Source organism: Dermacentor andersoni, chromosome 10, assembly GCF_023375885.2.
Source record: "Dermacentor andersoni chromosome 10, qqDerAnde1_hic_scaffold, whole genome shotgun sequence".
NCBI classification, from domain to species: domain Eukaryota; kingdom Metazoa; phylum Arthropoda; class Arachnida; order Ixodida; family Ixodidae; genus Dermacentor; species Dermacentor andersoni.
The window spans coordinates 91,726,671-91,753,123 of NC_092823.1; the positions used below are offsets into that span (position 1 = coordinate 91,726,671).

At 46.3% G+C, this 26,453-nt stretch overlaps 2 protein-coding genes across 2 annotated transcripts; both read left to right on the plus strand.

Moving 5' to 3' along the window:
* The first annotated feature begins 6,102 nt into the window (after positions 1-6,102).
* Positions 6,103-9,524, plus strand: LOC129380253 (uncharacterized). Its single transcript, XM_055061056.2, has 2 exons — positions 6,103-6,324; positions 8,769-9,524. The coding sequence occupies exons 1-2, from the start codon at positions 6,118-6,120 to the stop codon at positions 8,970-8,972; spliced, it is 411 nt and encodes a 136-aa protein (XP_054917031.1). The 5' UTR covers positions 6,103-6,117; the 3' UTR covers positions 8,973-9,524.
* Positions 9,525-9,528: 4 nt separating this feature from the next.
* Positions 9,529-25,304, plus strand: LOC126543533 (uncharacterized). The gene is made up of 5 exons (XM_050190645.2): positions 9,529-9,869; positions 17,431-17,768; positions 21,764-21,892; positions 23,610-23,817; positions 25,071-25,304. Exons 1-5 carry the CDS (start codon positions 9,621-9,623, stop codon positions 25,302-25,304), a joined length of 1,158 nt encoding a protein of 385 aa, XP_050046602.1. The 5' UTR covers positions 9,529-9,620.
* Positions 25,305-26,453: the final 1,149 nt, after the last annotated feature.

A 26,453-nucleotide genomic window follows, 5' to 3' on the forward strand; every position in this document is an offset into this window, starting at 1 on the left:
AACCAGGTATGCACCAACGAAAAGAAAGGGTAAACATACGGTGAAGCTTCATTAGGTACAATATATGCACTGAAAAACGCTGACTTTCCATGAGAAAATCCTAGTTCCCACGAAAAGTATCGCTTAAAACCTTTCAGTTGCTACAGTTCGTTATGTATGCGTTAACATAGTCTCCATATATCCGCAGGTGTTCCCAGTTTGTTTCTTGTCGTTTCTGGCATGCTCCAAGGACTGATAAATGGGTCACTTTCGTTGCTAATTTTCCAGCTGTTTGTTACCAGCAAGAAGAACGAATAAATCAATGACATTTAGATATCCATACGTGGACGAATACGAAAGCGTTGTCACGTCTTCCCCATGATGACTGGTTTTACGAAACGTAATGGTACTGCTTTCACGTTGCCTTGTATCATCGCATCACGAGTGTCGGCCTCGTTCGCGAACTGTATGGACGTCCAAAAAAGCCGGGCACAGCCACCGACTGAGAAGCCGAGGTTGAAAGTCCTTCCATCGGAGCGCCCGACAGAACTCATCGAATTCACCGCACCGAATACGGTAGGCCAGAGCTATCAGCGCCTTCGTAGAAGGAGGCCCAGTATCTGAACTCTGTTAAGATGAGCGGCATCAGACCCGGCCAAGGAGATTTTAATTTTTTTAAACATGCTTGGAGATAGCTCTGCAAGAAGACGGCAACGAACGCAGGAGCAGTGGCACGAACGAGTATCCGTGACCAGGTGACTTTTCGGGCCATCTGTGCCCACGTCTACGGAGCCGTATATAGCTTTCGCATTAAAGGTTAGTGCAACATCCACGGCTATAGCCACGAGTAGCGCAGCCTAAAGCTCGGTAGGCTAATATTGTATAGAAACACATATACACAAGAAATTGACGGGACGACGGCGGCACCGCTGTAGCCTAATTCGTGAAGGACCGCGCGTCTAATATCAAACATGTGGGTTCGGCTACAACCTGCGGCCGATTATCTTTCGATCAATTTTACTTCACTTTACCTTAATAATTGTAAAGTTTATTTACAGCCACCAATTTACTTCCCCCATGATTTCACCGGCTTCATTATGTGTTTGCTCCAAGCGTTCTTTTTATGCTCTTCTGTGTCGCTTGAGTCGTTTTTTGAACACTGCAATCTCGTTTTGCACACATGCTGCCTGCACCAATTTATCGCGGATGGCGCAGTAGCCAGCGCTCTCCGAGCATCTGCCGCAAAGTTGCACGGCGAGACGACCTTGTCATGGTGAACGCGTTACAAAGCGCGGCCATTCGCCACGCTTCCTCGACGCACTCCAGCGCGAAATGGAGCAACGGCCGACTGCGGGAAGGCCGGCGAGACGTGGCCACGCATCAATGCGCTCTGCTCGGCCGCAAGCAGAGCGGCCCGGCAATGGCCTCGCGGAAATCCGGACCCGGAACGCCCTGCGGGCTATGCGTATTCATTCGAGGGCAGCTTTCGCGCCGTCCAATTCGTTTGGCACGCATCGCCCGCACATCTGCTGTAATAGGTTGCGCACACGGGCGCCCGTTTTGGCGAGGCGTCGATGATCGTCTCGCGTAATTCGCTCGGTCGACGCATGATGTTATGGCCACCTGAATTTGGCTGCCTTTTCACCTTACACTCGCACAGACTAGACCAGACTAGTACACGTTACGGAAAAAAAGATCAACCAGATAGATTACACTTACTTCCATTAAACACAATTGATTACAAAAACAATTACTGGTCCATGAAAGTAATCGAACAGTTATTCAATGTACTTGATTACTTTGAGTTTACTTCCCCTCAACGTGCACTGGAGGCTCCACCTATCACGTCAGGCGTGTATGCATTTCTGGTGAATACGTATTCTTAAAGCAATACGTTTAGTGACAAGCTAAAACTTGGTTTCTAGTATAAAGTGTAAGCTGACTGCTTTCTTAACAGGGATGTCTAATACGCCAATAGTTGCGCGTAAGAAGGAATGTACCATGGTAATGCGCGAATTTTCCACTGATTGCAAGGTAAAACCGCTGAAATTATAGGCCTGTCAAGCAAAATCCAACAAAATTCGGGAACAAATATTGCCGCGGCCAAATACATGGGAAATATCGGTTTTCGCCTATTCCTCTTCATCTTCTCGATCGCTTTCTTGTATTTTTCTTACTTACACTTGTTGATAATGTGCCTGAGCTAGCCCCCATATGTAATGAATGCTTATTCTCATGTGAGAGATAACGTTTATGCGCCGTATTTTGGCGTCTATACCCTGCCCATCACTTACAACTTCAAACCATCGACGCCTCCGTGGCCGCAAACTGGAAGTGCTCATGCGTATTGATATACAATATTCCCGCCATTGTTCTGACAGCAACTCCATATGCTTCTCGCGACGAATATTACATTGGAAAAAGGTATTGTCCTGTGAATTGGGTAGTTATCGGCCCCCCTGTCACGTCTGCTCGGCGCCTGCCGATGCTGCTGACGACGAAGACGCATGTTCTATTCCAGCAACGATATCCACATTCGAATATTAGCTGAACGGAAGAACGCTAGTGAACCGAACGTCCGGTTCGTTTTAAAGAACGCTGTATCGGCAGCTACCCATTGGCAAGAACGTCCATAAGTTATTTTCCCGTGTGTAATGAATAAATGTTAATTAAGCCAGATACCCAGCTAGCAACATTTCGCAACGACCCGCCGTGGTTGCTCAGTGGCTATGGTGTTGGGCTGCTGAGCACGAGTTCGCGGGATCGAATTCCGGCCACGGCGGCCGGATTTCGATGGTGGCGAAATGCGAAAACACCCGTGTACTTAGATTTAGGTGCACGTTAAAGAACCCCAGGTGGTCGAAATTTCCGGAGTCCTCCATTACGGCTTGCCTCATAATCAGAAAGTGGTTTTGGCACGTAAAACCCCATAATTTAATTTAAAATTAACATTTCGCAACTGTCCCGTGCGACATCCCACTGGACAAAATAAATACGGAGCCTGGGTTCATGTCGTGTCTTGTATCGAGGCTGGCAATATTTTATTGTCGACTCTCCGATGCATCATGACGTTAATAAGTTAGCCTGTTACATGAACAAATTGATGAATGATTATAATTGGAAGAATATTAAATGCTAGATGATGAACGGGTACTGCTTTCGTCGTGTAGTAGACATAAGACGGAAGATAGTGAAGAAGTAGGCAAACACTTCGCTCACAAACATATTTCACTACGTTCCGGGCTGATCGGAAGAGAAGCATATTTGCAATGAGTTCCGTAAAGGCATGAGAAGAGAAAAACTTCGCCTACAATTCACCTCATATCGAGCTGTTTAAACCGCAGTTTCGTGCACCGATGACGGCAACGAGCCCATTATACACATTCCAAGCTATTTCGGCCATGCATGTCTCACTTTCCACAAATGTTTCGCATTTCCTTTTTCAGTCTTGCCGAGTCACTACCTCTAAAACGTGCACAGGGGCTTCGGTAGCGTTGTTTTTATTTTGCACCCAAGGACGCCAAGCGGAGTAATGTTTTATCTCTGGTTTAAGTTATGTTACTTTTTTTGAACGCGTCCTTGTATTGAAGTTTTGCAAACCAATGGTATGACACAAAACGTCCTTTCTGTTTTTTATCATGTGATGATTCTTTTTACTCTATGCGGCTACACGGATCAGTACGTGTAAACGTTTTCTGTCTTTTACTTTGTATGTCGTGATACCGGCAATAGTGTTGCCAACTGAATGATTAGGTTGATAAACAGCTGCTCACATGGGTAAACGTCCATGTGCCTTGATTTTTTGCAAGGGTTTACGGCTGTAAACCCCTTTCGATAAAACCGAGGTTATCAGCAGATCGAAAGGGAGACTCGAAAGGGAAATCCTGGAGGCTGGTCAGGTTTAAGCTCATGCTAATCTTTGTATTAGTGCCCCGTCAGTGCATTTGATGGACAAAAAATTTACGTTCCTCGCCCTTGGGTGCAGTTTCTACGGCACCCTGTTCTATCCCAGTCCCCCGAAGGTTTCTTTTTCTTTATGATTTTTGTCAGGCCACTTGCACGTGCGGTTGTTTCTATCACCAACACAGGCTGTCCTTATTGATATAGTGATGTGTGCCCCTGTTGTTATGCGATTTTTTACTAAAAGAATATAAGCTTGTTTTTCCCAATTTCTGATGACAGCGTATGCGCAATAACGTTCCTGGGGGTCTGCGTCTAAATATATGCTTAGTTACAAGTAAGCATCTTTCCTGTCCAGACCTCCTTTCTTCCCCAACGCCTCTGCGCTACCCTTCGCAAAAATCCATGTCAAACTAACTAGCGCAACAGCTTCATATACTAAAGTTTATACGCCTGTTTACGGACGCTAATTTTCTCCATGATGGCAAAGAGCGTCTTCGAGTGCACAGAGGGAAACTTCATGATATCCTATGAAGCCGACTATATCAAGTGCCAGCCACGGCGGCCGCATTTGGATGGGGGCGAAATACGAGAACACCCGTATGCTTACATTTAGTTGCACGTTAAAGTCTTTAACCCCCCGTGGCTCATATTTATGGAGTACCCGCTACGGCATGTCTCATAATCAGATTGTAGTTTTGACACGTAAAATCCCGTAATTAAGTTCTTAGTAATATCTGCAGAAAAATCTAAGTGTATGCACATTACGTTGAAAACATATGCCTTATTCAGCGCAAATGGTCTAACATTATAAAATATCGCATGGCCCAACACTATATTAATACATCGCTGTAGCTTAACAATACGTCTACTAAATACAGTCGTGGTTCATGAACTTCTAAGTCATATATTGTTTTGTGCAGCCTTGGACGGACGCCCTTGATGGCGCCGCAAGCTGTTTTATCATATCGAGAATTTAACCGCTCGAAAACGAGCACCAGGTGATTGTATTGTTGTTGAAAGTGAAAGCGAAGTGGGAAAGTGCATAGTGCATTTAAAACTAATAACCAGTGGGAAATTAGCGCGACCCGATGAATTGCAGGTACAGACAGCTACACGAAGACTGCGAGTTATCAAGGCGTCGAGGGTAACGGCAAGAGCGAGGTCAGTCTAGTTGGTTAAGGAAACGGCGTCAAGAAAGAGGCTTGAGGAATTTACTTGTTTGGAAGCTTGTCGAGCCCACTGGTATCCACTAGGACGGAGCTGGACGGCGCTTCGAACGCGAGGGTGTGAAGCCACCGGAAGTCGCCGGCCTTGTCGCGGAAACCAGCGGCATCCCAGGAATTTCTTTTTTTTTTTCAAAACAATGCCTCCCTGTTGCGCAGTAAACTGCACAAGCCGATCAGAAATATCAACAGGGGACAAGTACCCCAAAATTGAAAGGAGAAAGTCGTTGATTCTCTCGTGATGGTTTCTGTTATGGCAGAGCTTTTCGGGGACCTTCAAAAGCTATATCCAGGGCTATATTAGCACATGTTTGGGTCAGCCGCTGAGTCGAACCACTTCGTCCGTCTTGCGAAGTGCGTAATCACATCGCACATCAAAAATATAATGCATCCCACTGCAAAGACAGGGACTGCCAAAAATCTCGATGAAACATTCTGAAGCAGTTGAGGAAACGTATCCTTTTTAGTCATCGGTAAAAAAGTTAGTGCATATCGACCTTGCATGGAAAAAGCATAAATAAATAAGTTGTTCTCTTGTATAACATTGTTCCGGTTTCATGCGCAAATGAAACATATTTATGCGGCATAACTCCCAGGCACGTCATGATCAGCAGGAGGAAGTGAACGGTAATCATTGTCAAGCAGTCAACGGGCTTTTCCTGAGCCATAGGCAAGTTTAGCGCTCAGTTTCCCATTTGGCCATTTTTATGTATCACTGATTCAGGATTTGCTCTTCCGATTCTATTTCTACAATTTTGACCGCCTAGGGTTACATAACGCTCACGCAGTGCAAGATACATGGGCGCTCTTCCATTTCGCGCCCATCAAAATGCGTGCGCTGCGGCCGAAGCTCTGAGCCCGCACCCGGACTTAGCAGCGCAACGCCAGTCTAACTATGATACACCGGTGGGTGATCGCAACACTGATAGCCACAATGAGCCTATCCACCAACCGAAAGACTATTTCCTAGAATTTTTTTTTGTTCTTCCAGCGTGTCTGCCATCAACACACCATGGTGTGGAAGGAAACGTGTTGGACGCTCTCCATGCTCCTGCTGCGTCGGGAAAGGACCAATGAAGAGAGGATCGCATGGAGACTCCAGAAGGAAAAGATCGTCAAGGGTGGTTCACGAATCCTTCGCTGGCTGATCCTCATCGACATCATTCTGTTCGGCTTGTGGGTGGTGGCACCGCGGATACCTTTCGACACGAACGCCAATGTGAGTATGCGCCGCAGGAGAAATTTGCAGCGCGGCCCATTACTTCTGCCAAGTAAGGTTAGCGTACTTGTGGGTGCGTGTTGATTCGCGAGAGAAGCGTCCACGGGCCGAGATGTGTTATTGACTTTTGAAGAGAACGACTAGTGTGTGGGTGAAAGTTATCGAAAGCAAGATGCAGTGTTGGCCCTTGCAGGCAGCACTCTGCAGACACACAGAAATACCACTTCACACCGTGAGGCTGCGACGAAAATACAGCGTTAATACAGTAATATTTTAAGGACAAGGAGTGGCTCTACAGCTTACTACTGCAGAGATCCCAATACAAAGAAGTTGGCGAAAGTGGCGTACGGCCTAAAGTTAAAGAAATGAGTATATTATCAATTACAAAAGTAAGCTTGACCGCGATAATTTAGCGATTATAGTACTAGTACCTTCATTTTGAAGCTTCGTCAGTTATCCGAACTATACACCGCCTGCGTTATCACCTAGCGCAACCGATCGTCAGCCACGTTCACTTAAAAAGGCATACAGTGTAACAAGGAAAATTGCAACACTACATTGGTCCTATCTGTGGTGAGATGTCGGCTAGTAAAAAAAATTGTCTTTATTCTTGCAATGCATTACCATTACTAGGGGACTTCACACACTTTACGGGACGAAGTGTCTATTTATGTATACTTTAATCTATGTAGGCTTCTATATATATGTGTTTGTATCTAACCGTTTTGCCACCTACCGGGGTCACTGGGCTCGTGGACGATGAGGTAGCGCGCTGGGCTGCCCTACTGAGGGAACAAGGTTGAAAACATACCGTCTGAACCAATTGGGTCACTGATTATATGGCAATGTCTATACATGTGCCGCTCTTCAACGAACCTCTTTCACGCTGACGTCGGGTCACAGTAAATGCGGCACTGGAAAGGTACCCCTGTTCGAAGAAAACCTCTGGCGTGATTTCGAACACTGCGTATGTGCTACTTGGTCTATGGTGGACCTCAATGAACCTCTTTGATATCAATTTGGCTTATTTGGTTATATAACTTGGGATATATTGGGTAACTAGGTATGTGCCACAGGGAATGGGCCGCTCTATAATCCCGAAAAAAGATCCCTTAAATTCCTACGACGCTGAGCGGAGTCGAGCCTATGTCGCCAGGTTCTTCAAGGACCGCAACACGACGCATTAGCAGGTGGCGCCGCAAATGCACTGGGCATGGTTTTTTGCTTACAATGAACACCTCTCACGCCAACGCTTGAGCGAGCTGCGCCATGAATGCCCTGTGTATGTGCCGCTCTTCAAGTAACCTCTCGACAATCTGGGACACTGGGTGTGCGGCAAGCCAGGCCACAATTCTCAGCATGCTGGCACAAGCATGGCATCTGCGCGCCCTGCTTCTCGTCGCGGAGTCCACGCGTGTACTTCTCGGTAGAGCCAGTAGAAGGCACAGCGTGCCAAGAAAAAAAAAACACTACAGGCGAGTGCGGTTGCCGTATCACGCCTTTCTCAGAGTTCGTACGCACCAGGGAGACATGCATCTTGGAGGCCACGATCAGGCTTCCTGGCGGTGGCGCTAGATGGCGCCGATGGCTCCTAGGGAAGCGCAAAAGTGAAGTCCCGCTGTAGTAGGTGCCTAATACATAACTCGTTTTGACAGTGGCATTACGCTATGTCGCTAACTGATTCAGTGCTACACGCATTAGCGTCGACAGTCATTGTGAGATGGGCGCTGCGTTTTTTTTTTTTATAGCGGGAACCTGTAAAATTTGCTTCAGTGTTCTTTTTTGGGCTTAATTACAATCTGGAAATATTTTTCGTATTCATTTTTTTCTGTTAAGGCAATAGAGCATGTGAGAGCAATTATTCAACTGCTCTTTCTTACTTTTTAAGATTTTTGAGGATTCAGAATTTTGTAGGACAGTAATAAACGAACCGCCAAAAATCCCACGCTTCTAATTTCTTTCATGAAATAAAAATTAAAAAAAATTAAATTATGGTGTTTTACGTGCCAAAACCACTTTCTGATTAGAGGCACGCCGTAGTGGAGGACTCCGGAAATTTCGAACACCTGGGGTTCTTTAACGCGCACCTAAATCTAAGTACACGGGTGTTTTCGCATTTCGCCCCCATGGAAATGCAGCCACCGTTGCCGGGATTCGATCCCGCGACCTCGTGAGCAGCAGCCCAACACCATAGCCACTGAGCAACCACGGCGGGTTTTCATGAAATACGTCACGCAGGGTGTTTTCGCAACATACTTTATCATTCGATATTATGCATTTCTCATTCGTTATGCCGAGCGATCCGCCGTTATGATAACGGCAGTGCATCTTTGAGCGAGCCAATTTGCAAGAAGAGGTAATATAAAGCGTTCAAGCGATTTTTGTATATTTCCGCGCTTCTCTTCGTGTTCAAGGTGAATCCTCCTAATCGCCTTGCTGTGCAGCTGGCCGCACAAGCGGCGCCAGAACGAAACATGGATCACCACAACGCAGGGCAGATGTATGAACCGGACGGGTACAACGAAGGGGGCGAAGCAGAGTGGTACGATGCCTACCATCATGCCGAGCATGACAAGTACAGTGACTTAGTTGGACGGCAAGACGGTGCTGCCCACCCGGGTGCTCATCATTCAGGTAACGTGCGGTAACATTCATACACAGGCCTTACATGTAAGCACCTTGTACAAAGCATGGACACCGTGTATAAGGCAAATCGCTGTTTTTCATTCACTCAGCATATGTGGGCTACTACAGCGAAAGATGCATTGTTGCCATCAAGCCGAACGGGGGATAGAATTTTTTTTTTCTTTTTACATGTTTTCAAAAATGTTGAATTCATTGCAGATTACTTTTGTTGTTGTAGAACTTGTATAGATAGATAGGTCAGCCTTTTCTTGCCCTTCTTATTTGCATGATAGGACACAGACCTTTGCTGCTACTGCCGCGACAATGAAGTTGCAAGTTCGATACCGGCAGCAACCGCATTCTGATGGAGCCAAAGTTCAAAATCACTCGTATATTTAAATTCGGGCTCACGCTCAAGAACGACTGCAAGTCAAAATTATTCTGTTTCCCTCTCTTTCCAATCACAGGATGCCTCTCAAATCCTGTTAGTGTAATAATGCTCTGTGGCATTATTTCCCACGCAGGAATGAATTGATTAAGCAAGCAAACAAATAATCAACTTATAAAGCCGTCCACTATAGTGAATCGTTCGTCGATGTAGTCGTACGTGTTTAAGCGCAGGTGGTGATGGAGGCGGCGCCACGGGACAATGCCACAGTGACAGAGGAACAATGTTTTCGAATAGAGGCGGTTGTCCGGATCCGAAGACGTGCGCCAAGTGCTGTCCGTGCAAGTGTTCGAGTCGTGGCGGTGACAGTCACGGGAAACCGCGGAAAGGCGATTCCCAAAGCCCACCTAAGTCACAGTTCCGAGGCGAACCTCAACGACCCGCTCGCAGCAAGCGCCTCACCGGCACCTGCAAGGAAAAGAACGTGCTAACGCGGCCGATTCCAAGGGATGCCCGGGCAAGCTATTTCATGGTAAGCAGCTAAACAGCAACGAGACTTAAAGGGGGAGGACTTCGGCATTCCTAGTGTCTGTCCTGTGTCTCGAGCTAATGAGCGTTTGTTTCGCCTGTAAATCTAAGAAGCCAGACACTGGGAGAAATGTGGCGTCTATACGTAAGGGCAGACATTAGAGGGCACTAAAATCACTTTGTATCCTCCGGAGAAGTGACTCTTTTCAAAACTATTGTAGCGCTTATTTGGCGGGAACAGGTGGTTCTTTGTCAACAAGAAGTGCAAGACAGAGCTTCATTTTCAAGTATCCCGCAGAACCGCAGTACATTATCGTATGCCACTACCTCGGTCCTCACAACGAGCAGTAGCATAGGAGCTGAGCGAGAGAGCAGCAGCGAGTATCACGACGTCGCAATGTCCTGGTCACAGGTACACGGCAGGTCACCTGCCGTATCGTGACGTCGTGGCAGGCTAGAAGTTAAACCGCAACTGGCCATAGAAATGCTACTACATCACATGAGTTATGGATCTCTGAGGCTTCCATTATTTTTTAAGGAGTTAGACGGGTAGGACATTCATTGAACGCAAAAATATTGTTAGTCAAAAATAATATGTCAGTGCTCCCTTGAGGTATGTAACAAGTCTTTCCCGAACTTTGTGCTTAAAAAAGAACAGTAATTTCTCAGATTTAGCCTGCCATATTATGGTCTGATTATGACGTACGCCATAGTCGGGGATTTCGGAATACTTTTGGCCACGAGGGGTTTTTCACGTACACCTGAATGCATGTACCGGAGTGTTGTTGCTTTTCGCGCCCGTTGGACTGCAGACAGCAGCACCCTGGATTTTGCATGTGCGCGCAGAACCTAAATCCATACGAACAAAGCCTACGTTCGATGTTTGCTCGATCGACACCAGCGAAAGCCAGATTTTGAAAGGATTCGTCACCCCAAGACACCACGCGATAGCCGCGTAACTTTGCTACTCTCGATTATTGGAGGTGTATCTACGCGTTGTATCAGTCACGAGAAAATTGCAGAAAAGATTTGTCGTATTTCAATATGTGAAACAGAGGCCTACGAGATGCGAACGCAAGTGGAAGGTCACGTGATGTAAGGCAATCTATTTGTTGTCAGTTTCTTGCCTCGTGGGGCACCAAAACTTCATTTTTCGCGACTGGATGTGAAGAAACAAAACTACAAATTCTTGCTTAATGTGGATAGCGGTGTTCGTATGCGTCAGTACAAGAACCGAGTTGTCCTTCAACTGGGCTATCTCGATTAATGTTCTCAAGTGTTCTATGTCGCTTGAATACTTTGTGGCATCATCTTATTCTCGACGAGACAACACAATGACTTTCAGAGCGATAGCTCTACTACTCCAGGTGTAAGCCTAGAAGAGGCCTGGCTCCCTAAATCTGATTTCGAAGCTCAGCCAAGGTCAAACTGGGACTTAGCCAGCCACTACCGGCGGCTGCTGCGTGCGCCGCGTGAGCGCCCATATCTTAAAAGCGATCTGCGATGTGGACAAAGTACGTTGTCGCGCGGGCCCCATCTACAAAGCTGTATGCGAATTGTACAAAGCGCGCCGAGTACTGGTAGCTTCGTATGCGGTGTGCTATCGACGCTTAGTTCGCGCCGAAGCGAGACGCAGCATGAAGGTCAATGGGCTCGCTGCCGCTGCCCCTCGTGCAGCATGTGGCTTGTGGCACACTTGCAGATGCGGCAGTTGTTTATGGCGCTGATCAGTGCGTTTGTCCTTTCCCAAAGCGAGTAGAACCGTGCTATCGCTCGACAAACATGGTTTAACCGGGTTCAACATCTGAAATTTTTACAGCGAAGCTGTCTTTGGCTAGGGAAAATCGCTTGCTAGCGAGGAGAAACACCTCCTCCACAAGGCGTGCGAGTGAGCACAAAACCGACAATGAGGGCGCGAGAAAAAAAACACAAAAGAAAAGGGAACGCCAATTTCTTTCGCACCGAAGTGCCGTATTAGCGGTCACCTGTGTCTGAAACCGCGTGTCTGAATCGGTCCTTGTCCGATAAAGGGATAGACGCTCATTTTCACTTCGACGTTGCCATGGGATGGCCACGAGTGGTTAGCACACCCGAGGAATAGTCAATGTACTACGAGGAACGACGCCGGGAGAAGCGCGGGAATATGACCGTCGACGTCGCAATGAGAGAACAAGAACACACCCGCGCCGCCGAATGAAGCCGTCGACTTCGGGCCGATCCGGTGGCCCGGGACGCGTGCCCGGGACGAAGAGCATTCCCACGACGCCGAGCGCGAGAGATGGCGTGGAGATGGCGACGATGCCGCGACGGCTGCAACAACGACCTCGCCGTTGCCAACGGTGGTTTCTGAGCGACTGTCTGGACCGTCACTTTGGATTGAGCTGCCGGGTGTGCTACAGACTATGGTTTGACAACGATCCCTTTAAAATTAACGGAATACGATCCGAGGAAAGACACACGGCGCGATCCTTCTCGTACCACGTGTGCGTTTGTTGCCGGAAGCAGTTCCGCGTAACTCTGTGTTGTGCGTGCAGTCTTACCGCGGTGCCACCCAACACAGCTTCGCTGGCCGACCAACTTCACACGTTGGAATGGCGCTTCATTTTCTTGCGATAGCAATTATATGCACACTCCAGCCGCATTTCTGCCGTCGCCATCGCCGTGGGGCTCCGTATGAGTGAAAGCGCTTGAGCTTGAGGGCGAGCCGGCGAATGCGGTTCAATCTCACTTGCGCGAGCGAGGAACGCGGCCAGGATGATGACGATGACAGTGATCTAAAAAAAAATTGGAGAACGCTTAAGCTTCGCCTTCAAGAGTGGAACGCGACAGCGTTCCCGTCGACCCGCGAAGGGGCGTAAGACAATGCGCTACGGCGCAGCGATCACTTATGAGGCGCCCCGCATCGGACTTTGCACCCACCAATCACGCGGTGAGCGCCGAGCAACGCAGCGTTCGGCGCGGCAACGAAACGTGCGTCTGAGCAAGCGGAACGAACCAAAGAACTCGGTGTCTCTGAGGGAGAAATGATCTACGCGAGCCCAACGATGGGCCTGACGCATCGATGGGATCGTCCTCTATCTCGCTTGGGAGCACCACGCAGACGCATGACTCCTCCGAAGTGAGTGTCAACTTTATTATTAGAAGGGGTAAGGGATAAGGGTGGCTAAGCTACGTAGGCTTCCAGGCCGTGCTTCACGATGGAGTCTTCAGCTCGTGCCAGGACCCGTGTTTGGATGTCTCGGTCGGTGCTGGAGAGAAGGGAAGCAGCTCGGCACACATCGCAGTGGACGCTTTTTCATCAGACGCGCTACGGCGCAGCGATCACGTCAGCGGCGTCCCGCATCGGACGCTGCACATAGGAATCGCGCTGTGAGCGGAAAGAGGAGCCGCGTCGCCTAAACACGAGGGTTAGAGTGATGCACGCTGGAAGTTGGAAGGGGAGAGAGCGAGAAAACTTATTAAGCGCAAGGGTAATGGGGCATCCTCGTACCGGTCCCCGCACGGCCCGAAGGGGAGAAGCGGGAGAGTGGCGCGCCACGCCTCGGGGCCGCGCCGCACATAGCGAGTAGGGGTCTTCTGTGTTTGCCGCAAGATTTGCCGCAAGCGGAAACGTACTTCGCTACTCGTGTAACTGCGACGTCTCTAAGTTACACGCTCATAATTACCGATATACACCGCAGTATAACTTTCTACGGCAAGTTTCCAAGGCAACACCGCATTCACTAGAGGCACTTTTGTACCGCTTTGATGCATCGAACTGGTGGCTGAGTGGTAGCGCCTCCGTTTCACACTCTGGAGACCCTGGTTCGATTCCCACTCAGCAAGTTGTTTTTTATTTATGAAGTGCCTCCCGTTCATTTATCGCTCACGACCAACGCCGCCAATGCCGACACCGACGACACCAGCTTTTCTGCGACACGAGCTCCTTAACGCTTTCGCGTTAAAAGGAAACACGGGCCAGGATGCGTGCCCTCTACTTTGGTGCGCGAGGAAGGGGGCTGGGGCGTGGGAGGAGGGACGTTGTTCTCCGGCGGCTGCTACGCTGCCTCGATGTCCACCCCGCCCGCCGCTCCGTACAGAGTAAAGGTAATTGGTAAAGGTAACCACCGTGGCTACTGCGGCATTGAGATGGCGAATCGCGTACGCCGTAGTAGAGCCATGGGCGCACGCTGTAGGGACGCGTTGCCGGCGCTCGTGTGTCTTGAAAGCGGTCTTCGACGTGGCTAAAGTGCACGCCCGCGCGGCCCTCATCTTCAAAGCGATGTTTGCAGAGTGCGCGTAGTGCCGATAGCTTCGTATGCGCTGTGATTTCTACATTTTGTACGCGTTGAAACGACAGATGCACGGAGGTCAACTGGCTCGGGGCTGCTGCCAGGATTCCGAACTCCAGCGTATCCACAGACAGTTACCGCTGTCATCGAGCGATGTGTGTTCATATTTAACTTTGCGGGCGTGACAACGTGCCGGTTAATTTAGTTAAAAGACGTTGACGGGCTAGTTCGTTTTCATTAATGATAGAATGTGTAAGCGCGACTGAAGAAGAAAAAAGAAGACACACCAAGACAGCGCTGTCTCGTGCGTCTGTTTCTTTCTACGTCCTCGTTGAGTCACGCTTACAAACGCTATCATTGTTAATTTAGTTAGGAAGCGAATGTTTACAAGTTGATACGGCCGCTAAATAACTACTATTCTTACTTCATACAGCTATCCACTAATTTGATATCGCTATCGGTGCTTGGCCTTTTCGGCGGAACTTCGAATTTCTTTTTAGACATGCATGTGCCAGGCTTGACACCGTCTATGGAGCCAGATGCATGGGGGAAATGCCTGCATACGCAAATCTAAAAAGCCTTCATGCTTTTTCCGACTTGAACTTCATATTCAGTCCGCCTATATACTTAGCCTGTTTGGTATCTTTAACATAGAAACAAAATTACAAGATTCCTCCAAGGATACTTCATATCCTTTAAGCTAACACAACATAATGCAAAGTGAATACAAGATGCACGAGCTAACATTGGCCACGCTTCTCAAAACTGTGCAGCCTAACGAATTGAATTTCACACTATTTTTGCGTGTATCAGACGTTTTCGTTCTGTAGTTTTCCAAACTTCTATTGTTGAGCATTCGGCCACCTTAGAGCGCAGTGCGATAGATGTTCACTGCAAAACTAGTTCCAAGCAGACGCCGACCGAGCCTTCTGGGACGCGCTGCCTAAGTCAGTGTCTACGGCGCTGTGATGCTGAGCTCAAATAGAAGATTCTATCGCGATCGAGGCAGCCAGATTCCAATTGGGGCCGAATATAGCCAACGCCCGTGCACGTTGAAGAACCAAACCCTGGTGGCCATATTAATCTGTAGTCCTCATGTACGGCGTGCCTGATTACGCGACAGTGGTTTTTTGAGGGAAATCCTACATATATATATATATATATATATATATATATGAATATATATATATATATATATATATATATATATATATATATATATATATATATATATATATATATATATATATATATGTATATATATGTATATATATGTATATATAACGATGATCTCACTCAAATCTGAGTTCGCGTTTTTCGAGCTTCCTTATGGCTTATGAAAATAATACTTACACTAGGATTGCCCTTTCTGTTTTTTCTGAAAGCGTGTAATGTACGAATTGGGATTGGAAAAAAAGAACACACCCATACCACTCCGCAGCGTTTGCAGCAGTAACTTAGTGCAAAGACTTAATAATTCTTTTTAGCGGGTCTTTGAGTTAAGATGGGCCTGGAAACGCCAGAGTTTCAGGGACATGTTGACCACGACCCGCGGCTGCTTGGAGTGGCACGCCTGTATTCGCGATGACTCATGGTTCAGAGAGGTAGCTTAGTTCTTCCTCTAGTTAGTTACGTATGCAACATTATTTCTTGAATGGGTTATGATGGTCGTGTGAAGCATAAGAGGCGTAACGCCGAAATTCAGTGTCTGCTTTATATGAGCTATTAGGTTGATTTCATTTCTTCTCGTATGCACGTGACCAAATGTTGGCTATATGATTTGAAGTCTGTAGGTGGAGTTCGAGCAGCAGAATTGCTTGCAACCCTTGCAAAGCTAGGTCTATCTATACAGACAGCCATGGATGTCCTGCTCCTTAGTAATACTATGTTGAGTTTGAGGGTTCTGGCTTTTTGATTCGTGGAGTCCGACGCACCTGTTTCAGATCTCATTTGCACTAAAATATTTGTTGTCTTGTTTACGGGAGTTTTTCTAGAATAATAATACAGTCTTGGTGTACATTTTCTTTTCGGATCGGGGACACCCGGTGTATTCGCTGCATATTTGATTGACAAATTTTTAATGCTGCTGCCTGCTGCATAACTTCATATCCTGTGTTTTCAACATTACAGTTTTGTCAGGCCTGCCTCACTATAGTTATTTGTAGGAGTCTAGCAAGGACGCACGTCTCATACGGGATACCGACTATGCAGTATTTAAGGGTGACAGGATTAGTACTCTGACGCAAACAAAATGAGACCGTTATTGTGACAATATGAGTCTACAAAGCACCAAATAAAAAAAGACATCAGCAGATTGAGCAAGCATGTTCGAACTACTACGATGTGAAGCTTCAGTGAAGCCGTTAACATAAATGGGATAGAGGTAAATGCGATGCCTAAAGCCATCCAGTTATTATCATCTATGCAACATGTATGCTCATACAATAATTATGTAGGCGTACTTTGTCGTCCGAACCATAATTTGATTCAATAGTCACATTTATGGGCTCAGCGTTCACAATCTCAGTTATGCAAACAGACGTCAATGCAGCGGTGTTACGAGGACGAAAGTGATGTTTGTCGAGGGAAGAATGCTGTAGAGAGGTGTTTGCCCGAGAAGTATGGTGCTAATAACACGTCTAAGGTTGGCAGTTATGATTCCAGTTTCATTCTTGCGTTGATGGCCTAATGGAAGCTGGCGAGTGCGCAAGTTGTCGTGTGAGCATCGCCTCGCATGCACGTACTACGTAAAATAAGGCCCACGATTATTCGGCAAGGCACTATAGCAGCCACGGTTACGGAAAGTCGGGGAAGTTTTTACTAAGAAAGGTTCGCCTTTGAAAAAAACTTCATGCGACACCGGGACTATGAACGACGCCCCAATCACCAAGAATTCCTCCCCCGCCCTTTCCCCATTTCGGCTGCTTGCTTTCGCACAGGGTCCGCAAAACAGGTGAAAATAAGGGCTATAAGCGACGCCCCAATCTCCAAGCATCTCCGCCTCCCGCCAACCCCACTTCCCATCTCGGCTGCTTGTTTTTGCGCACGCAAAACGAGCGAAAATAAGGCATGCGACTGCTTGGACGGCAGACAGGTGCAATAATTCACCTCATCGTGCTCTCTGTGTGAAATGGCACGTCGGCTGTTTTGGAATCCGGCCCTCAAACAATATGACCGAAAGCGGCACTTATATTTTTTTACTTACCACCGAAAGAGGGGATCTTTTTCTACAGCACACTGTGCAGATTAATCTGAATCCTGACTGCGAAGTGATGTTGAAGGCAACCAACGCAGGAGCACGTGTACAGGCCGACGGATGCTGACAGCTCGTTTCGGCAGACGCTATGCTCCACTCCGGGCTGCCGCTGGCTGCAGTCTTTTCTGGACGAGGGTGGCGTGCCCAGGAGGGAAGCCGCACGCAGGAACTCACCCTGCACCAACTTCTACCGTCACGTTTGCGACGCCAAAGCGCGCTCGCCGTACAAGCTGGGCAGGGAGAAGCTCATGGAGAGCATGCGTCGCATCCTGGGCCGTCACAAGACCCCGGAAGGCCAGCTGCCTGTGAACTCCGACTCCCTGTTCAAGCGCTGCATGGAAGGTGTGGATCTCATGATCAAGGACCATATCAGATAGTAAGTTGTCCTGCTTGCGCATTTTCCTGTCGCGGTAGCAGCTTCGGCTGCTGCGTTGAACGAAAGAGTATGCCGCAAGAATTATGGGAGCATACCGCGGGGCTTGTGTTTCGCGGGAACTGCGGGAACGACGGATCGATCAGCCAGTACGGAAATAATGGGAAGTATGCGAATTTTGCTAATCAACCTGCGTTAGGCTCCGGCGGCTTTGCGATCTGGCAAAGTGGTATGTTTCAACACAGTATTGCTTTATTTATGCAACAATTCGAACTGATTATGTGTGTAGGAAATTACTGCCTTTCCACGCTTATAAAATTTTATTTACAGAAATTAGAAATTTAGAAATTGAAGGGTGGCAAACAACGCCGCAGGATTATTTGAAGCCATCTGAACATCAGAACCCAGTATTCCCATGGCAGTTTCATAACCGCAGTAATAAAATCTTCTTTAGTAATTTTTGTGGAATACATTACTGATATCATATGGCCGACTCGTCTTAGTTTTCTCCGTCAAATGAGTTTCCGAACATTTTTAACAAAAGAAAAACAAGCTTTATGGGGAATGCTGGACCATGGCAGAGTGCCCTCCAACGTTTACTTTATCGCTTGCTTTTGCGAAGCAATGTCAGTTTCAGACAAAACAGATGGATGGATTCATAGCGACGTCATGACACAGTTGCTGGAGCCGGTTTTGTTATCACTTAGCTGCGACACTTGAATCCCGTCAAAGAAACAGACGCCGCACTCGTGTTTTGATAATTTACGTTTATGTTTTTTAATGAGCAACACCATGTTACAGGTCTTATTCCTTCACGACGTCAGCTAATGTTGTTTTGCGTCATGACCTCTCGGCAATACCGGCAATGAACTGTTCGGTACTGCGAGGCAACTTCGGTAGCACAGCTAGAATGTTCTAATAAGTTATCTCAACCTTCATAATTGCAAACTGTAATATTTTTAGGAGATATGAGCCCATGATTAAACTTTACTAATTTTGAAAATGCATGTCAGTACACTTTGCACTAATTTAAATGCCACAAATCATATGCCTGTACGGCCATATATAATTGTGTATAAGAATGCGCCTGTGCGCAATAAACTGAAATTATTGCGTAACACTATTATACAGGATATACGCATCTGTTTTGACACGATAACTCGTCCAACACCGCAGAAAATACTGCCTCCAGTTGAGTTTCTAACACTTTACCAGCATTTCTTCATGAAGGGAAAACCCTGATTTCATCTTTAAAAGATTTTGGTGGATTATGGGTTATTGAATATATATATATATATATATATATATATATATATATATATATATGTGTGTGTGTGTGTGTGGTGAAATTACCCTGTATACGTAGTCAGTGATATGATTCTCTTTGGGAAAAACAATGGTAACGCAGGAATTGTTGAACTTGGCATATAATGTAAAAGAAGCAAGGAAATATGTTTTAGGAGAAAGTTAAGCAGTAGTCATTGTTGCATAGTTATCATTTATTTTTGAAATGTTCTTAAAATGTTCAAAGTTTTAACAAACGAAAGCACTCGATTGAGAAATAAACAACTTAAGAAAGAATGGAGTATAGATGCAGTTCTCTAAGCATGGAATTTCCAGTGGGCTTAGCCATCATGTATCTTATCTGTGTGAATTTTTGGTGCTCACATAATCAGGCTGTCAAATGCAAAAGGGCGATAGTATGTGACGTTGATTTCGTGCGTTGAGAAACTGCCATGTAAAGTTTTTGTTCTAAAAATTTTCCGCGAGTGTTTTTGTTTGGGAATCGCGTGCAATTTTATGGCTTCTTCTCATTCCCGATACTTACTGATTATTTCATTCATACTTTCGCTGCATTAATGCTTTCGCAACCTCGTATTGCTTGTGTGGCGCTAACAAGAAAACAGATACGCTGATATAATTAAAGCCGGACTTCACACTCATCGTAGCTATTCGTCCTGACGCACAAAATTTCAACTTATTCCCCATGCTGTGGCATCTTGCGCCGCGTCTCAAAGCGCTAGCTGTCACGAGGGCCTCATGCAAGTGGCTACATTTTGTACAGCTGTTTTGGCTAGAGAGAAGTACGCACGTAACCGCGGTTCAATAGGACGAGCATTGGGCTGCTTTGCTGGAAGATATAGGTTTGATGCAATCATCGGTAGCACATACTTTTGCAGCAGTATTAGCAGACATCATGTATTTTTGACGTATCTGAGAAGCAAGAAGATTTCAAGTGGGCTGAGTGAAAGCGTGACAGTGCGCGCAAAATTGCAAGTTTGTAGGAGATACAAGTATACAAACGTCACTTTAGTAAAATAGAGCTTGCAGTGTCGCCTGTTACGCGCCCAGGCACAGCTGTCGAAATATAGTAATCATATTATTCTAAGTAAGCTATCGCATACATAAAGAGCTAAGGGTGCTATACATTCTGGCCTAATGTTAAAGCGAAGCTTGCTCTTCCTGCTTTCCCGGATGTACGGACGCTCCTTGGCTGCTGGATGGTGGTGATTCGGTCGCTATGATGGCAGGTATATTTTTCGAAGTACATAAAAAAGTTACATGTGCACGGAATGAAAGTACCAGCGAATCGGCTGATAATATCCGTGCACGCTAACCAAATTTGTTCATTTCAGTTCTGCAGAACAACAAAAAAGTAACCTCCTACATAAAGCCTAAACGTATGTTTTCGACTCACAGGCACCTCCAAACACACCGTTTTGTTATTGCAATGGTGAAACATATTGATCCGGTTCTTGTATTCACATAGTTCTCCTTATTTAGTGGATCAGTAGGAGCCACTCAACAGGTGCCCGTTCATGGCGAATCCTCATAAATTGCCACGTTCTACTGCGACACAAGCTGCACACAATGCCCTGATGTTGCTACATACGTGTAGTATGTTTTGTTGCATACATTTGTCATCACCAGTCTTCTCTTGACAACCATCACAAATTGTCTTCGTCCTTGTGCATCGCTGCTTATACGTCTGACACGGCGCATCTGCGTGAATCGGAGCTTGCATTTACGCACTGCCTGAAAACATTGTAGTGCCTAGACATAAAAATTACATAACAACAAAGTTGAGACCTTTGTGGCAGATAAATATGAACAATCCATGAGATTAAACGTCGCATAGCAGGATATTAAACAAAACCGTATGCTTCGCAGTTTGTTCTAGAGCATTTAATTAACCGCTTGACTAGAACTTCGCGTCACAATATGGGTCTGGGGCCTGCATATTTTTTTTTTCAGTTATGTACGAAAGAAGTTCGGGCATTATAGTTCACTTTGTATTTCTCGAATAACGAATCTCACAGCGGTAAAATGTAACGGTTGTGCTTGCATTTTTGCGTTTTCTTTGAAAATGGCTTTTCAGTCATCCGGACTTTATTGCAGATTACAGAACAATTTTTTAAATACAAAAGACGGTTAATATTGGCCGTAATGTTGTAGGAACAAAAATCACCAATTACAAATGTCAAATAATTATGACATTGCGAAAATGAATTCTGCTGCAGCGTTTGGGTTCACGAATTCATTGAAGAAACTGTATATGGTATTTCTTGTCCAATAATGCTAGAATTTGCTTATGACACCTTTTACGTTGCACTTGTTAGAAATAAAAGAAATGTCCAAATCTGAAGTTCCGCTGGGAAGCAAAATATTTTCGAAGAAAGCGACTAATGCTTCCTTGGCTGCACCTCTGGTAGTCATGCTGCTAAATGCGTAGTGTGAATAATGAAACTACGCAAACAAAAACGGAGACATAGGTCACTAAGGGTTGCACGTCACCCTTGAAATTTATTTCAGAACGCTTCAATAAAACAGCGTTCTTGCGCAAACATTTGTTTTCCCGCAGCGTAATCTTTATGCTTCCTAAGCAAAAGCAGCAGTAAACCGTGCACCACGAAGATGTGTCCTAAACATATCAGGACTAGGTTAACTAATTTTATGTCTTTTTTCTTCTTTCTTTGCTATTTCCGGTGCCTTGGTAGCGACTGGGATGAAAAGAAGCTAGATGGCTGCACCTCCAACATGCCCAAAACACCGGTGACCCTCTCGGACAGATTCTTCAAGTCGGGACGCCGCCGCACCATGCCAGAATTCTTCGATCACATCAAGGGGTAAGCAAGCAGTGCGTTACAAGCGAGACTGGGAAGGAAATGAACGAGCAGTGTTGTAAATGCATGAACACGCTCATAATATGCAAGCTACTAACTGCGCTGAGGTCTGTCAGAACCATGCATATCTTGTTCTTTAGCATTACAATAAAGAGCTCCTTAACCAACTTTACTGTGCTGACAATATCAATATGAGGGATTAATCCGTCTACTACTTCAAGTTTCCCGCATTCATTCGCCGATTGTAATTGCCTTCCCACATCACTATCCTGTTGTTAAATATCACCAATGCTTATTGTTCTTACGACTAATTTGAAAACTTTCCACAGCATAAGACACGGACAGAAACCCACCTCACCATGATTGTCGAAGTTGATGCGAGAGCATTTACACACACAAACAAACAAACACTGTTGAACTCCTACAAACACTTACATTTATTGAACTTCTGTTCTATTGTTTGTCCTGTCCATGATGGCAGTCAGGGGACGGTGAATGATAAATAATGGTACATATTGCAATGTTTTGAAATGTTGTATACCTCTAGCACAAGCAAGACCTATGACACCACCTGTCTTAGCTCTAGGGAGGAAGTCCCTGGCTGCTCCAGTTTTGGGCGGAATGGAGAAGACGTTATTTTTCAGCACACCGTCGCTTTATATAGTTAACATGTTCTGCGGACGGAGCTCTCTTAGCTTTGCAACGCGTGACGTATGGTTTTATTTGTAGCCGTGAAGGCGAAGGCGTTGTTATATTAAAAGAAGCTGACGTTGCTCGCGACCAGCCCTGCCTCCTCGTACACATTGTTTTCCTTGCGTTCCTAATGAGAAGCACCTCGGGTTCCTTTCTGTACGTCGCCTCCTAAATCGTACGCATTACGTGCCCTTCTACACTGTAGGAGTGCCGGCTGACTTGATAAGGCTTTTGTGTATGAGCAGCGTGTGCAAAAAGCGTATGGATGTCAAGAATGACCGCGTAGATGAAAGGTCTGCGAGAGAACACCTAAGTGAAGGCCTTAGGTACACGCGTGATGCCCTCAAGCACATGATTGAACCACCAGAGTGGTTTCAGGAGCTTGACAGTTTGGTGTCTGTGATATGCTCTTTGAGGGCCCTTTAAATATGCTCAGTCTCTCCAAATAATGTAAGATTATTTTTCTCCACCCGGTGACCTGCTTTGTATGCGTTTACGTGGTGTTGTAATGAAGGTAATAATGAAAAAAAAGTTACTGTGGTGCCAAGAAAATATATTCGCTCACCACGCCGCGGACCGGCGTTCTATTCCTTGTATAGGACTGAACGCTTGCCTTATCTATTCGCTTACTTTTTTTTTTACGATGGCTGTCGAGCCATCCTGTCCAGGCCAGTTATATTCCCAGGTCAAAGTGGGCAGGGATAGGCAAGGAAATGCTCTCGCATTTAATTAACAAAGGCAAATACTTAGAAGACACCACAATGTGCCAAATCACGTTAAAACAAGCAGGCGAGTTGTCACCGCTTGGCCAAATGGTGTCTCGTGCTTCTTAGTGTCCTTGTCGCCTTCACCGTAATGTTATCGAACGATTGTCAAATGTTCAACTCTGTCGTGCTCGGTGTCTATTTCCGCTATTGCCGCGAATATATTTGAGGGCGAACTGAGACCGACCCGATCTGAATGTGCACTAGTGGTGCCCGTGTGAAGACTCGAACAAGTGACACACTCGCCTCAATGTTTTACGCAGCCTGACGAACAATCTCAGCCTCGACGACTCCACAATGCCCGCGAAGGGGTTCTTTACACGTGAGTGGATACCGGCCGCTTGCCAATGGGTCGCTCGCGCCGCCCGATGCCACTACGCCTTGGACTTGCGAATGGAGACGGGCGAACATCTGGAACGATACCAGCTCTACTGGAAGGTCATCTACTTCTCGCCCCTTCTTGGTCCTATGGTAGGCGCGCCAAACGCCTTTGACAAGCATTAGCCAAGCTCGTGACATGTTCTTAGAGCGTGGTCTTGCAGTAATATGTGAAAGTATTTTAATGTGTACCTGTGTTCTAAGAAAGGTTCGATAAGACTTGAAACTTTAGTCAGCGCTTGTGATGTGTAGCTAAATTTACGTGGTTCTATTACTCGCAATGTTGAGCCAGCTTGTTGAACGAGTATTAACTCGCACAGCTTTCTCTTATACTAAATGCAAAAAAAAAAAAGACATTTGGTATTTCCTGCACTCATCGTGAATGCAAGTACACAAACGACAATATAAAAAGAGCTGGCAAACCTGCGCACAATCAATTACACGTGTGTCAATTTCCTTTATTTTGTTCTGTAGAACAATAATAGCACAGTAAACAGAACGATGTCACCACAACTAACCACAGTCAAAGCCTTAATGAGGGCAGAGAAGACACGTTTTCTAGAGATAACTTAAAGAACTCAGTGCCCTTCCATTCTGTGAAGAAGGATCACCAGCGAAGCTGTGTATGTGGGCCCTTTGATGGCGAACTGCACCTCTGCCGCGGGTAGCCTCGGCATTTCAATATCTTTGGGATCGGCTCACCTATCGGGAGTGTTTAACACCTGCTTCACATCCACCGCGAGTTGGCCCGGTATTGCACTGCCTTCGGGACCGGGCCACGTATGGGGAGTGCTTAACGCCTGCTTCACCTCCGCCGTGGGTCAGATCGGCATTGCAATATCTTCGGAATTGGCTTACGTATGGGGAGTGCTCAACGCCTGCTTCACATCCGCCATGGGTTGGCCCGATAGTGCATGGTCTTCGGGATCGGGCCACGTATGGGGAGTGCGTGCTTAACACCTGCTTCACTTTCACCGCGGGTCGGCCCGGTATTGCACTATCTTCGCGATTGACTCACGTATAGGGAATGCTTAACGCCGGCGTCACCTCCGCCGCGGGTCGGCCAAGCATTGCACTGTCTTCGGGATTTTTCTGTACACGCGTACACGATATTGGGGAAGTAGCCCTTAAATGATTTGCTGTAAAAGTCAGCAAAGAGCTTTCGTAAATAGACAGAGCTTCACTGCTATTTTTAGCGCATATGGCACCTGTTAAATTTCTATGAGTGTCCTGTGTTTGCTCCAAGTGGATTGAGAGCAGAGGGAGTAAAGGTGGTGAAATTGTGGATTGCGCATGTCGAATGATCCATCTATTTTTCGTCTTACAAATATGCCTTTCCTACGTAGACGAACAGAATCTTCGAGGCCGTGTTCGACGAACCACCAAAGGCCCGGGTTCAGGCATGCTTCAATCTAATGGAAGATCATTATATCGTCAACACCACGAAGACGGCGCGGCGGGCGCTGAAGGAAGCCATCCGACGACCGCATGACGTCCTCTCACACGTTTCTTGGCTGCTTCGCTGGGCGCTCAGGGACCGCGTACCGAGATGGCTCTCACGTCGCAACAGGCAAGGCTGATGACGACGCTCACTGATTGTGCATTTAATGCATCTTTTGAACAGGCGGAGACATTATAAAGCAATCATCATCATCATCATCATCATCATCATCATCACCACCATCAGCCTGGTTACGCCCACTGCAGGGCAAACGCCTCTCCCATAGATCTCCAACTACCCCGGTCATGTACTAATTGTGGCCATGTTGTCCCTGCAAACTTCTTAATCTCATCCGCCCACCTAACTTTCTGCCGCCCCCTGCTACGCTTCCCTTTCCTTGGAATCCAGCTCGTCACCCTTAATGACCATCGGTTATCTTCCCTCCTAATTACATGTCCTGCCCATTTCTTTTTCCTTATTTCAACTAAGATGTCATTAACTCGCGTTAGTTCCCTCACCCAATCTGCTCTTTTCTTATCCATTAACGTTACACCCATCATTCTTCTTTCCTCAGCTCGTTGCGTCATCCTCAATTTAAGTAGAACCCTTTTCATAAGCCTCCAGGTTTCTGCACCGAAAGTGAGTACTGGTAAGACACAGCTGTTATACACTTTTCCCTTGAGGGATAATGCGTTAGATACCCTTATACCCTTATATAACCCTTACATAAAGCAATACAACTGCTTTAATTAATCTCCTGAAGTCCTGAGCTCACTTTCGCTAACTTGTTTATTATTCTAAACTGTGTTCAGTTACAACTATATATGCAGTGTTTTTATGATGGAACTTTCCAATATAGTGGCCGTTGCACCTATAATAGCGTTTTTTTTTCTTTTCATATGTATTCGTTTTGCGCTGATATACGCTCTCCTATTTGTGTTGTTACCCGTGGTATAAAACGCATAGGAATACTCTACCAGAAGGAATATGAGTGCGATAATATGTTTACTGTCCCTGGTTTTCTTGCACACACCACCGGACAAGCAAGAGCTGCAAGAAATCTCCTATAGGGACGTTCAAACAAATTACGACTTTGCCGCACTCGCTCACTTGCAGCGCAGTTCTTTCTACTACCAAAAGAATCGCTTTCCGCTAAGTAAACGTTGTCTACGTTGTTGCAGCGCCCAACGATTGATTGCTCAATATAAAAACAATTATCTTCATTCGCGGGTCTCAGGGGGATGCAAAATGTGTTGTGCGGCATCATTAGGCTGTTCACTAAAATACA

Bases quoted from the DNA above. Each gene is read 5' to 3' on its own strand.
- LOC129380253 (XM_055061056.2), top strand. From the start codon at position 6,118: ATGGTGTGGAAGGAAACGTGTTGGACGCTCTCCATGCTCCTGCTGCGT. The intron at 6,325-8,768 runs GTGAGTATGCGC...CTTGCTGTGCAG, and splicing joins CTTTCGACACGAACGCCAAT to CTGGCCGCACAAGCGGCGCC.
- LOC126543533 (XM_050190645.2), top strand. From the start codon at position 9,621: ATGTTTTCGAATAGAGGCGGTTGTCCGGATCCGAAGACGTGCGCCAAG. The intron at 17,769-21,763 runs GTAAGTTGTCCT...GTGCCTTGGTAG, and splicing joins ATCAAGGACCATATCAGATA to CGACTGGGATGAAAAGAAGC. The intron at 23,818-25,070 runs GTAGGCGCGCCA...TTTCCTACGTAG, and splicing joins CGCCCCTTCTTGGTCCTATG to ACGAACAGAATCTTCGAGGC.